At 43.9% G+C, this 14,645-nt stretch overlaps 1 protein-coding gene across 1 annotated transcript in view; it reads right to left on the reverse strand.

The window, feature by feature from the left end:
• GRK7 (G protein-coupled receptor kinase 7) overlaps positions 1–6,218 on the reverse strand; it is a 67,204-nt gene extending 60,986 nt beyond the window's left edge. The window contains exon 1 of the mRNA XM_040348798.1: positions 5,206–6,218. Coding sequence (XP_040204732.1) covers positions 5,206–5,811 — 606 coding nt within the window. The 5' untranslated portion in view covers positions 5,812–6,218. The remainder of the gene's footprint in view (positions 1–5,205) is intronic.
• Between the last annotated feature and the right edge of the window lie 8,427 nt (positions 6,219–14,645).

The following is a 14,645-nucleotide window of genomic DNA, read 5'->3' on the forward strand; positions in this document are numbered from 1 at the left end:
AAAGTGTAATTTTTTCCCAAAAAAGTGCGCTTGCAAGACCGCTGCGCAAATATGGCGTAACAGAAAGTATTGCAACGATCGCTATTTTATTCTCTAGGGTGTTAGGATAAAAAATATATATATAATGTTTGGGGGTTCTAATTAGAGGGAAGAAGATGGCAGTGAAAATAGTGTAAAATGACATTAGAATTGCTGTTTAACTAGTAGCCGACCAGCCACCGTCATTATACGGCGGCAGGTCGGCTCTCCTGGGCGAGAGCCCGTAGCTATACGTCCTATCGTATAGCCGCCACTAGGGGGCGCGCGCGCGCCGCCGGAGGCGCGCGCGCGCGCTCCCCGCTCGCCCCCGACTCCCGTGCGTGTGCCCGGCGGGCGCGATCGCCGCCGGGCACACGCGATCGCTCGGTACAGAGCGGGGAACGGGAGCTGTGTGTGTAAACACACAGCTCTCGTTCCTGTCAGCAGGGGAAATGCTGATTTTCTGTTCATACAATGTATGAACAGAAAATCAGTGTTTCCCCTAGTGAGGCCACCCCCCCCCCCCCACAGTAAGAACACACCCAGGCATACTTAACCCCTTCCCCGCCCCCTAGTGTTAACCCCTTCACTGCCAGTGGCATTTTTATAGTAATCTAATGCATTTTTATAGCACTGATCGCTATAAAAATGCCAATGGTCCCAAAAATGTGTCAAACATGTCCGAAGTGTCCGCCATAATGTCGCAATACCGAAAAAAAAAATCGCTGATCGCCGCCATTACTAGTAAAAAAAATATTAATAAAAATGCCATAAAAATACCCCCTATTTTGTAAACGCTATAACTTTTGCGCAAACCAATCAATAAACGCTTATTGCGATTTTTTTTACGAAAAATATGTAGAAGAATACGTATCGGCCTAAACTGAGGAAAAAAAATGTTTTTTTATATATTTTTGGGGGATATTTATTACAGCAAAAAGTAAAAAATATTCATTTTTTTCAAAATTGTCGCTCTATTTTTGTTTATAGCGCAAAAAATAAAAACGCAGAGGTGATCAAATACCACCAAAAGAAAGCTCTATTTGTGGGAAAAAAAGGACGCCAATTTTGTTTGGGAGCCACGTCGCACGACCGCGCAATTGTCTGTTAAAGCGACGCAGTCCCGATTAGCAAAAAGTACTCTGGTCTTTAGGCAGCAATATGTTCCGGGGGGTAAGTGGTTAACTTGTAATGCTTAACTTGTAATACCAACGGCCACCACCAGATGGCGCCAGCTCACATCTGGTGGTAATAACTTGTAATACCAACGGCTCACCACCAGATGGCTCCAGCTCAAAAAAAAAAAATTTTTTTTTTTTTTTTTTTTGCTCCCCTCACTTCCACCCTGCCTGCGGGCCATTTATAACTGGTCCGCGGGCCGCAAATGGCCAGCGGGCCGGTACTTTGAGACCACTGATCTAGGCAATTATTCAACCCTATTTACTTAGACATGACCTATTGTCGTTAAAGTTACCTGCCCTGCAAAAACTGTATGTGGCCTTATATTGGTTAGGCACAGGCAGTTTCTTGGTGTGGAAGGTAATGCCTTGCCATCAAGGCCATATCATACTAGTTATCCTGTCAATGACAGTCACTTGCTAGGAACAAGATTACTAAAGACCATTCACCTGTTCCAATAGCATTACTTGCTGGCTGAAATGCTGCAGAATCTCACTCAGCAGCAAGGGATGGAGCAAAATGTTAATGGTTTAAAGCTTTAGCTGGAGAAACAGTTTAAAAACAGGTCAGTGCTTTTGTCCCCTGTCTCTGGCGAGTTGCCACTAGAGATACGTTTCCTAGAATAGCCCTAAGGCCCCCTCATACTAACCCTCCTACTAATCCCCCTTATATAAATGTGACCTCTTGTTTGCATATTTACCTCTCCTGCAGCGAGATTCTTTGCAGTGAAGAACACATCAATCTTTGAAAATCAGTAAAATTTTGCACACCTTTCACCCTTAGTACAGTGGGAGAAGTCACCCGATATGTCGCACAAATAAGTATGATACCAGAAACTTGGCTGTGTACATTACTTCTCAGATTTACAGGCTGCGCTAATGGACAACTTAATCTCTTGAGTCTTGAATGACTTTACCCACATAAGGTAAGTTGAGGCTTACCCATCAAACTGCCATCCCAGTGACATTTTGATTTTCTCTCATACAGATGCATATGTCACTGCTAACAATCTCCAAAGTAAATCTGAAAACTCTACATATTCTTTTTACAATAGTCTCAAAAACACAAGCAATAGCGATCATTATTTGATACAGTGACCTGTATTTTCAGCAATGAGAGCCATTAAGAAAGATAAAAAGCAAACACATGGCTGAAAATTACAACTAAAGGGAAAAGAGATTTCACCTCCAAATACGGAAAGGTTTCTTCACAGTAAGAGCTGTGAAAATGTGGAATAGACTCCCTGCAGAGGTGGTTCTGGCCAGCTCAGTAGATTGCTCTAAGAAAGGCCTGGATACTTTTCTAAATGTACATAATATAAATGGTTACTAACATTTATAGGTAAAGTTGATCTGGGGAACATCCGATTGCCTCTCGGGGGATCAGGAAGGATTTTTTTCCCCTGCTGTAGCAAATTGGATCATGCTTTGCTGGGGTTTTTTGCCTTCCTCTGGATCAACTGTGGGTATAGAATTGGGTAGATGGGATTGTATGATATTATTATTATATTTTTTATGGTTGAACTGGATGGACTTGTGTGTTTTTTTAAACCCGACTAACTATGTAACTAATGTATGTAAAGCATGTGTTAAAGCTTAGTGAATTGGGTCTGATGCCCCTTTGATAGACAGCCAAGTAATCTCCCTTTATAGTCTGCTGCAGTAATTGTAATATGTATGTTCCTTCAAGGCCCAAAATGATTGCAACAAAATCTGGGTTTACATCAGATATAGTAGAAGCTTGTTGATAAAAGGCATTATAATAGATCCTCTGTAGAAAACCACAGTAGGCTTAATTCACTAAGGTAACTCCATAACACAAAAGGTGATATCATTCAGCCCACTCCAAACGGTATGTGGACCAAAAGATTAGAGGGTGTTGTAGTAAAGGCTCAACAGATGGCGCAGTCATTCATAAGGTTCAGAGATATTTGGGCATCACCAGCATACCTCAATCCTACCAAGAAAAACATCTAGGCCTCTATCACACCTGAGCAATTTGTAGCTTAAAGTTCAAAGCTTTAGAGCCCTCAAAAAAGGACAGGAGCTTTTATTCAGGCAGATTTGGGTGTTTTTGGCACATTGACTTCAATGGGAGTACCTGAATACATAAGCTCTGAAAACACGATCATCATGGTACATAACAATCATTATTGCCTAGTAATGCAAATATACGGCCATTCAGAAAGTCTTACTGTACACATGGGTGTTCTCTCATAACTACATCTGGTTGCTCATCGGAACAGTACATGCTTAAGATAAACCTTTATCTGAAGTTATTTATATGTATAAAATATCAAGACATTAAAGAGTCACTGTGCATAATTTACATTATGTAATGTATGCAAAAACTAAAACATTATGGGGGTTACTTACTAAAGGAAAATCCACTTTGCACTACAAGTGCAAAGTGCACTTGGAAGTGCAGTCGCTGTAAATCCGAGGGGGACATGCAAGGGAAATAAAATAAACAGCATTTTAGCTTGCGCATGATTGGATAATAAAATCAGCCGAGCTTCCCCTCATTTCAGGTCTACCCCTCAGATTTACAGCGACTGCACTCCCAAGTGCACTTTCAAGTGAGGTTTGCACTTGTAGTGCAAAGTGGATTTGCCTTTAGTAAATAGCCCCCATTGTGTCACTATAATTAGAAGTTTCAAGTGATTATGAGAACAGAGGTACAGGACAACTATTTTGCATTGTTGTATTCTGATAACATAAGGGGTTATTTATTTAGAAACTTTTGCCACTGCCCCCGTTTGACGGGTTTCGGCGATTTGTGTTTGCCTACTTTAACCTGGGGAATCCTATTATTTCCAGTGGGAATCTAATCATCCAAAATAAAGAGGATTCGCCAGATCAGCGGATTTGCTGGACATCCACTAGAGAGCTTTTTTTTGTATTTTATTTTAATGCAAAGCTGTAAGTGCCAGCAGCATCTCCTTTACATAATGCAGACATTTTTTGGTCTTTAAAAGGACTACGATTACAATCACAAAGATGTGTCAAGTTGCTAAGGATGGCCAAAGGCAGATTGGGATACCTAAAGTTAACAGAAAGTTGTTGGGAGGCCTAATCTGTCTGCGTGTAGGCAGGTAAGGGTCAGTCCACTCAAAAGTGTAACTTTAGTTATAGGCAGTGCCTGGTGAGCTCTGTTTCGCAACTGTTTTCCTGTTCAAATGAGAGTTTTGGGTGTTCCTATAACCTTTGCATATCCCGGTACTCCCTTGTTACATCTTTCATAATATAACAACACAGAGAATGGGGCCCCTTTATAGTGGTCACGCCAGGTGTACTGGCACAGGAATTAAAATACACACATCTCATCTCATGATTCTCATACCGTCAAAGCACAGTTAGTCTGTAGACCTGTAACAGTCTGTTATCAAATATCAACATAAAACACTGAAAAGGAGCTTGCAAGTCGTTCAAAATACGGCCGCTCGACTAGTGACTGGAAAAAAACAATGGGAATCAATCTTACCTTCACTGAGATCCCTTCATTGGTTGCCAGTAAAATACAGAATCACTTTCAAGGCACTCTGCCTAATACATAAGTGTATTCAAGGCAACGCCCCCCAATATCTATGCAGAAAAAAAAAAGCCCATAAACCCAATCGCATTCTGCGATCCACCAATCAAAACCTACTCCAGATACCCAAAGCCAGATACAAGTCCAAAGATCGAAGATTTGCAGTCCAGGGACCTCGCCTGTGGAATGCACTACCAACCACCATCCGACTGGAGTCGGACCACTTGGCCTTCAGGAGAAAGATTAAAACCCAGCTCTTCTGAGGTCAAGGGGGTTCCTTACCCATGAAATGTATATAGCGCCCAGAGGCAATTCAGTTTGCATGTGTTGCGCTTTACAAGTTTCTCACTCACTCACTCGCACTTCCAGCAGTGCGCATCATAATATATATGCCATTGCAGATTACACAACGCCTACAATACTGCGATGTAAAGTGCATTATATTTTAAATGCAGTTGGGAAATCAGTTGTTCTTACCTCTCCAAAGCCACCTTTTCCCAACACTCTAAACTCATAGAAATATTTATGAGTGATTGGCTGCCTCTCAAAGGCTTTCCACTGGAGGAATCGGTCATAGAAATTGCTGTTTTGGTAGGCCTCAAATGGGTCTTTTGCAAGGTAAGCATTTGCCTCCTCCTTGACAAGCTGAACCAGTGGTGGAATCTCAGCACCCTGGGCATTCTGGAGGCGTTTGGAAAGGTCTTCGCTGAAACAAGCGAGGCGATCCGGAGAATCCTGTTTAAACCTTTTGGTCACCAAAGACTGTAGTAGCTGCTCCTTGGCAGAACCCTCCTCCAGCTCCCAGTCATGTATTTCATCCAGGAGGTCCTGAACCATAAGGTACTCTGGTACTGAGTTTAAGAAGTCTCTGAACTGTCGTCGGCCAATGGGCTGATCCACACAGATGCTCTGAAAGTCAAGAGTAATGGTGTCTTTTATTTCCTTGCGACAAGCATCCGGCGGAGGCAAAGACAGGCTCTTACGCCTTTTCTGCAACTCTCTCAGATCCCCTTCACTGCTTTTCCTGGCCTGCAAGTAAGCTGTATTGGCTATAAGATTATCTAGTCCTCCCATATCACACATGGCTGCCGCTGAGTCTTGGCAAATATGACAAATACACCTTGCTGGGACAGAGGTCACAAGACTTCTACCCTCTCTCCCTGGGACTATCGTCTCCCTCCTCAGCCACTGTGACACAGGTGCCAGCAACAGTTAGCATTAAATACCACATAGGGATTTTCATTAAGACCTTTGCTTGTACCATTTGTGGAAAGTGACTAGTAAGAGATTTCTCTGCTGTAAGGAGCTTTTCCTTTGCTATCTATAGCTGCCGATTACATACAGCAAGGCGTGTTACGAGAATCAGTGGGAGTCCAACACATGTACAAGGTAGAACAGCAAGAGCCAGGTGTGAACCTTCATGGTGAATTATGTACACGAATAAATGATCAAAATAATAGATTACCCTTGACAGTCTTGTGGTTAAACTGCACTGCCTGCAATAAGACTTCACATCATGAGTTTTTTACCAAAATAAGTAAAATATTATAATGAGAGAAAAAAAGTAGGTGTAGATCTAGCCACAGTAGATTTTTTTCTTGTGGATATGGTAGGGGATGAATGGGAGGTACTGCACAGATTTGAAAAAAAAAAAAAGACAGAGAATACCTAATTGTAAAAGCTGCAGTACTCACCGATATTATCGGGGGGTGCAATCTGATATAAAGTATGACCAAATATAAAAAATAAATAAATAAGAAAGAAACAGACCGCTGCACACCCTAAAGAGTTAACTACTAATTTTATTAAAGCTATAAGCTATATCAAAAACACATATAGGACATAAATACTGGTCCCCTATAAATAATAGGTGGACCTACCCAGATCATTCCCCATTAAAAGAACCCCAATAACGGCATATACTGGTAACTAAACAAGCTCGATTCCCCCACAGGAGGACTGAGGTATATGAATAGCATAGGGGACCAGTTTTTATGTCCTATGTTTTTGATATAGCTTATAGCTTTAATAAAATTAGTAGTTAACTCTTTAGGGTGTGCAGCGGTCTGTTTCTTTCTTATTTTTGATCATACTGCACAGATTTGACCATTTTGTAATTATCTTTTTCAATACTTATTTTAATAGCCATTTGTGTATAGGCCATACAATCAACAATCTATCTGAATACCTGATAAGATGACGGTTAAGCCAGTCAATGTCCCGTTGCCAATTAGTCTTAATGGACTGGCATACCTGTACTGGGAGAGAATAGCAGCAGCATTTTAGCATTCACCTTTTCCTAGAAAGTAGCTTATTCAGTCAAGGGGCCACAGGGAGTATTAAAAGAAAAAACGGTGCAACTTTGTAAAGTGTTCAGTAATATTATTCTCCTACCTGTAGGCAATTTGGGTCCCCTCAGAAGCCTGGGTCTGACTCGGCCCTTCCCCGCTTTCTCCCGCACAGGCTGTGACTGCTGTCTTTCAGCCAATGAGGAGGCAGAGACCCCGGAGAGCAGCCGCTTTCATGCACATTGCTGGATCACAATCGGACTCGGGTAAGTATTAGACAGGGGTTGCATGGGGAGCTGCATACTGAAGGTTTTTTTATCTTCATGCATAGAATGGGGCCAACGTGCCACTGTTTCGCTGCCCAAGTAGTAAACTACTGCCTTAAGTTTACACAGACCCCCAGGTTCATGCTATGTTGCAGAAAATTAAATGTCAGAGAAGCACCTACCAGCAGGCTAAATGCAAATGGTGTTGCTCTAGCAAAGAGGTAAGTATTTCAATGGCGTAACTGTTGCTTTATGGAAGCAGCAAGGGTAACCAGCAGATTTAAAGTGAATTTTCGAAGGTTTGATTTAAGGACATCGTGCACCTTTATTTTTCTTCAAAACCCTTGTTACTGCACCAGATTATTAAAATGCTGTAGCTGGCACAGAATGTGTTTAGCAGGAATCTTGCAGCTGTTCAGCAGAACACAATCAGCAAGGGCATCCAAATAACACCAAGCAACTGCAGCTCAGACTATAGGCTAAACAGCAGTACAATTCTAATAGAAATACAGACACTTTTTTTTAACTCTCATAGTTATAAAATAAAATTAGCCACAGCTAGTTATAATGGTCAGAGACTGGTGAATTAAGCTTTAATTGGGTTGCCGGTCCACCTTGACTCAAGTGCTTCATCAAAAAGCTTGCAAACATATGATAAATGGTTATCAATTTTTTTTTTATTACATATAAATATCTAAAAAGTGTGGCATGCATTTTTGTATTCAGCCCCCTTAACTCTGATACCCCAAACTAAAATCTAGTGGAACCAATTGCCTTCAGACGTCACCTAATTAGTAAATAGAGTCCACCTGTATGTAATTTAAAGTGGATGTAAACTCTCACATATACCCAGTGAAGTGAACAGCCCCAGATGATCTCCCTACATGAGTTTTACATGTATATCTGCTGTCTTTCGCTTTCAATATTCTTTAGAATTCTTATATTGGGTTAGAATTTTCACTTACTCATTCAGCACTAATAGTGTAGCCTTGGCTAACACTGGGAGACAGCCAATTGGAAGAAAGGCACACACCCCCACTCCACATTAAGTAGAACGAAGATACTTTCAGAGCTGTGCTGTGACAAGACAAGCTATCTGCTAATCTATTTATAGCAACCTCCCCCAACACAAACTTTAGGCTGCTTTTATCTCCTGTCTCTAAGAACTTGTCAGAAGTTTACATGCTGATAACAGAAAATCTAAACAGCAGAAACATACGGGACTCAGGGCTTTAGAGAGATATAACTAAACTCTACAGATATATGTCCCAGGTCAAATTTCATGAACCAGGTTTACATCCATTTTAATCTCAGTATAAATACAGCTGTTCTGTGAAGCCCTCAGAGGTTTGTTAGAGAACCTGAGCGAACAAACCGCATCGTGAAGGCCAAGGAACACACCAGACAGGTCAGGGGTAAAGTTGTGGAGATGTTTAAAGCAGGGTTAGGAAATAAAAAAATATCCCAAGCTTTGAACTTCTCACAGAGCACTGTTCAATCCATCATCTGAAAAAGGAAAGATTATGGCACAACTGCAAACCTACCAAGACATGACCATCCACCTAAACTGACAGGCCGGGCAAGGAGAGCATTAATCAGAGAAGCAGCCAAGAGGCCAAGGGTAACTCTGGAGGATCTGCAGAGCTCAGGTGGGAGAATCTGTCCACAGGACAAATATTAGTCATGTACTACACAAATCTGGCCTTTAGCCCTGGTTAACATTGCAGCGATTTGGCATGTCAAATCGGCTGCTATTGCCAGAAATGGCACCGTCCCAAACTGTGTGACGTCTTATTTGTGGTGCCGCACGGATTCCCAAGAGTAGTTTCTGTACTACTTTTGGGAAGTCCCGTTTGCGAAAAGCCATGTGGGGAACACAGAAAATGTGTGGAAGGAGAAGCTCTGGTCAGATGAGACCAAAATGTAACTTTTTGGCCTAAAAGCTAAACGCTATGTGTGGTGGAAAACTAACACTGCACATCACCCTCAACACACCATCCCCACCATGAAACATGGTGGTGGGAGCATCATGTTGTGGGGATGCTGCTCTTCAGCAGGGACAGGGAAGCTGGCCAGAGTTGATGGGAAGATGAATGGAGCCAAATACAGGGCAATCTTAGAAGAAAACCTGTTAGACCACTTTCATACTGCAGTGCCGCCAAATCGCTGGTCGTTTTTATGGTGCTTGAACGGCGCTTTTCGGGCGTTAGCTGGGCAGTTTTATTTTTAAGATCACATGACATGACCTAAAAGGCCTTCCAGTAGGACAATGACCCTAAACCTACAGCCAGAGCTACAATGGGATGTTTTAGATCAAAGCATATTCATGTGTTAGAATGACCCAGTCAAAGTCCAGACCTAAATCTATTTAAGAATCTGTGGCAAGACTTGAAAATTGCTGTTCACAAACACTCTCCATCCAATCTGATAGAGCTATTTTGGAAAGGAGAATGGGCAAAAAAAATTCACTCTATATGTGCAAATCTGTTAGAGACATACCCAGGAAGACTTGCAGATGTAATTGCAGGGTAAGGTGGTTCTACAATGTATTGACTCAGGGGGGACTGAATACAAAATGCACACCACACTTTTCACATATTTGTTAAAAAAAAAAAAAATTGAAAACCATTTATCATTTCCCTTCCACTTCACAATTATGTGCCAATTTGTGTTGGTCCATCACCTAAAATCCCAATAAAATACATTAACATTTTTGGTTGTAACATGAAAAAATGTGGAGCATTTCAAAGGGGTATTTTAAGGCACTGTATGTGCCCTGGAACAAATAGCCAGACCGCAAGCAGTGGGCACTTTGAGCATTCATCCCAGGGCGTATACTACCATGAAATCTGGTGGCACTCATGCAGCTGCAGTAGCTTTAAGCTTCTCATAAGAGTTTTAAAGGCTGCACGGTGCACCTGTGGCTTCTTTCCATACCTAAATGCTGGAGTCTTATAGACTGTGGCTAAACACCTAGGGCCAGATTCTTGTATAACGCCGTAAAACTCGGCGGGCGTAACGTATCCGATTTACGTTACGCCGCCGCAAGATTTACGGGCAAGTGCTCGATTCACAAAGCACTTGCCTGTAAAGTTGAGGGGGCGTAGCGTAAATTCCCACGGCACAAGCCCGCCTAATTCAAATGATCCAGGTAGGGGGCGTGGATCATTTAAATTAGGCGCGTTCCCGCGCCGAACATACTGCGCATGCGCCGTCCCTAAAATTTCCCGACGTGCATTGCGCTAAATGACGTCGCAAGGACATCATTGGTTTCGACGTGAACGTAAATGGCGTCCAGCCCTATTCACGGACGACTTACACAAACAATGTAAATTTTTAAATTTCGACGCGGGAACGACGGCTATACTTAACATTGGCTGCGCCTCATATAGCAGGGACAACTTTACGCGTCGCAAATCTTACGTAAACGTCGTAACTTCACTGCGTCGGTCGGGCGTACGTTCGGGAATTCGCGTATTTTGCTCATTTGCATACTCGATCGGGAAAACGACGTCGGCGACACCTAGCGGCGAAAAAAATAAATTGCATTTAAGATCCGACAGCGTAAGAGCCTTACGCCTGTCGGATCTAATGGTTATCTATGCGTAACTGATTCTATGAATCAGGCGCATAGATACGACGGGCGGACTCAGAGATACGACAGCGTATCAGGCGATACGCAGGCGTATCTCTTTTGAGAATCTGGCCCCTAGTGTGCATGAGGCCTTAATGAGAACCACATAATCCACACTATATGACCAAAGACTTGTGGACACCTAACACGTCTTAAACAACACATTCCAAAACAGTCATTAAAAGAGACACTGACACCATTGCTCCTTACCCACAACAGAGCGGAGGCTGAAATCAGACTTGTCGCCAAACAGGGGAAGGGGGGAGGGGGTGGTTTAACTGATATAATTACCTTAACAAAGTGGCTGATAGACCCGAGCACAACCATAATGAAGATGGTCACAGGCTACCCTATACCTGCGAGTTTCACTGGCTGCAATGAAAGGAATGGTGAAGGAGCACAGGGAAGGCAAGTAAATGGGCATCTCTTCAATATCAAATTTGATCCCCCTTCTCTTAGTGGCCTCCAATAGAGAAGGCTTTTATATAATTTTGGGGAGTGGTCTGGTAACAATTTGGGTTGTTAGCATGCACGTGTGCAAAATTTCGTGTGCTGCAGCATTCCGTTTTACGGTTTCACTTCCTGGTTTCTTGAGGCACTGGTGATATACTGTACCTCTGGTCTTATGTTTTAGAATTCCGGGAAGTAAAGGGAGATGAATACAACTGTCTTCAGTGAAAATGATCACCAGGTAAGAAAACAATTATGCAAAAGGGAAAAAAAAGCCTGCAAGTATCAATAAGTTTCTGTTTGTAGTTTGCCATTACAAAACCTTTCTGAGAGTCGGTTCACACTAGGGCGACACGGCTTCCAGCGCGACTTTCAGAGGAGACTCCGACACGACTTGAGCATCTGGGGGCGATTTACAACACGACTTGAAGTCGTCTCCAGGACAAGAGACTTTCCAGTGGCCAATCAAACAACAATCGGCTCTAGGGGAGGGAGAGGTTTGCCTGAGAAATGTATGTCATCTTCCTGGAAAGTCGCTTCAGTTAAGACAGTGATCAGACTTGGAGGCGACTTCCATTGAAATCAATGGGTACAAGTCGGATTGAAGTCGTACAGGAACTTCTTTTGAAGTCGGAGCGACTTGAGTCGTGTGTATTAACACCGCTCCCATTCACTTGCATTGTTTTTCTCGACAGCGTGACTTAGGACGACTTGAGGCGACTTCAAGTCGGATCCCAAGTCGCCCCAGTGTGAACCGACTCTAAAGCTGCCTTTGTTGTAATTTTTATAAGAGTGAAGTTCCTCCAAGTACATTTGTGTGTTCAATAGCGTGTTTTTGAACTGATCAAACTTTGATTGCAAAATGTCTTTACCAATTTTGCTCAAAATTAGCCTTGCTAGGAATTCATTAGGACGTACAACCATATGAAACGGCTGGCATCTTTATTATATTATGCCAAGAAAGAAATACCATTGAAGTGGACCTCGGCAGGCCATAATTAATGATGCTCTTCCAATGTACAAACTTACCTATATAAATAGAGGCTGTTCATGAAAATATGACCCCTCACCTGACGGACTTCTTTGGGTTTGTGTTTGAGATGGCTTTAAAAAAAAAAAAAAAAGGGGGGGGGGCTCAAAAGCCTGTAGGAGCAGGTTCTTTGAGATGCAGTGTGCATGAGCCCTAAAGCACTCCTGCTTTGCGACAAGAATACAGTCTGCAACAAAAATGGTTACTGACTTCACAATGATGCAGGTGGTATAACCAGTATATATAAAACTTATAGCAGCTTGACGGCCAGGCGGTGGTTTTACCATTCTGACTGGACATCATATGACATCCTTCAGAATAAGCTGCGCATGTGTGCCACCAGGGAAGAGGTGTGTCGCTCAGACACATCTCCGATCACGGTAAAGAGCCTAAGCTCTTTACCACCTGATCCACGGTGTCCAATCGCAGTGTAAAAATAATAGATGCCGTTTACCGGCGTTCCTTTCCTCACATTGACAGCACAAGAGGAAATTTGATAAGCGGCTTTTCTTAGCCTGAACATTTGCACTGATTGTCCTAATTATCAGTGCCCATCAATGCCATCTCATCAGTGAAGGAGGGATTAAAAAAAAAAAAAAAGTATATACAGGCATACCCCACTTTTAAGTACACAATGGGATCAGAGCATGTTTGTAAAACGAAAATGTACTTAAAGTGAAACAATACCCTTTTTCACTTCTAGGGTGTAGTGGGGGATCTGGGGGCTGTAGTTAAGGTCTCAGGGGCTGTAGTGGGGGTGTCAGAAGCACACTGGAACAGGGCAGGCTATGCTCTCCGAGCTTCAGCTCCTTCTATTGTGGCTGCAAAATGTCTGTACAGTACTTGTGAGGCCCTTTACACACACTCACGGGTATGTCCTTACTCGCGAGTGTATGTAAAGTGAGTGTACTTAAAGCGGGGTATGCCTGTATACAGCCCTCAAAAATTCCACTCGCCTGCTCGCAATTTGCGAGTGGAATTTCATTCAGGGCGAGTGAGGAACGGCGGTGCACCAGGCTGATCGTTTCCTGGCTGAATCGATCAGCCAGAGGACACACAGCGGCAGGACTGGACTTCCCTGGTGCGGCTTTGAGCTGGGGGGTGAGGAAGCTGCAGCGCTCCCCTCCCTCTCTCTCTCCTCCTCTTGTTATGTTTTATCTATCGGACACACAGCAGGGATGTCCCGCTGTGTGTCATGGAGCTGACTCTGTCTGTCTGTGTTCGGCGCCCTGGGGTTGGGCGGTTGTTTGCCTACTGCTCGCTAAGGAAAGGCAAAGCCTCAGGAAAGGAAAGCCATGTAAGACGCTGGACCAGCTGACACCAATGCAGTGAAGGGGGGAGAAGCTCTCCCCTCTGCAGGAGATCCCATGACACAGGAGCATCCCTGGAGGCATGGTAGTAAATGAAGAGGGAAAAAAAAAAAAAAAAAAAAAAAAAAAAATCGACTGAGAAAGTAAGTGACATAATAGTCAGTGCAGCTGATCCCAACCTCTGCCTCTTACTTACCCCCCTCACCACCACAGATCTTATCCCTATTCCTGGTGCCATCCTCCCCCACCACCACCTCTGCCTCTTACTACCAACCCCACCACCACCGACGTCACCACCCCTGCCACTGATCCCACCCACCACCACTGATGTTACCAACCCTGCCACTGATCCTACCACCACCACCGATCCCACCCGCCACCACTGATGTCACCACCCCTGCCGATCCCACCACAGCCACTGCCAGTGATCTTACCTCCTTCACAGCCACCACTGATCCCATCCCCCCCACAACCACCACCCCCGATCCCACTACCACCACTGCCAGTGATCTAACCCCCCCCTCACACCCACCACGGATCCCATCCCCCCCACCACTGCTGTCACTCACCCCATCAACCCACCACCACTGATCCCATTCCCCCCATCACTGCTACCACTGCTCACTCATCCCCATGCTTCAGGGGGCCCATGTCTCACCCCTGAACACCCGGATAGGAGGGGCACCAGGCGGCATATAGAGGAACCAATAGCCGTGACTGCAGGAGGAAAATGGAGGGTATTGGTTCCTCTATATGCCGCCCGCTGCTTCTCCTATCCAGGTGTACAGGGGCGAGACATGGGCCCCCTGAAGCATGGGGCTGCGATGTGTGGCAGTGATGGGGGAATGGGAAAATGAAGAGGACCGGTTCCTCTGTATGCTGCCCCTGCTCCTCTACCTATCCAGGTGTACAGGGGTGACACATGGGCCCTCTGAAGTG

This window comes from Rana temporaria, chromosome 4 (assembly GCF_905171775.1).
Source record: "Rana temporaria chromosome 4, aRanTem1.1, whole genome shotgun sequence".
Classification (NCBI taxonomy): Eukaryota; Metazoa; Chordata; class Amphibia; order Anura; family Ranidae; genus Rana; species Rana temporaria.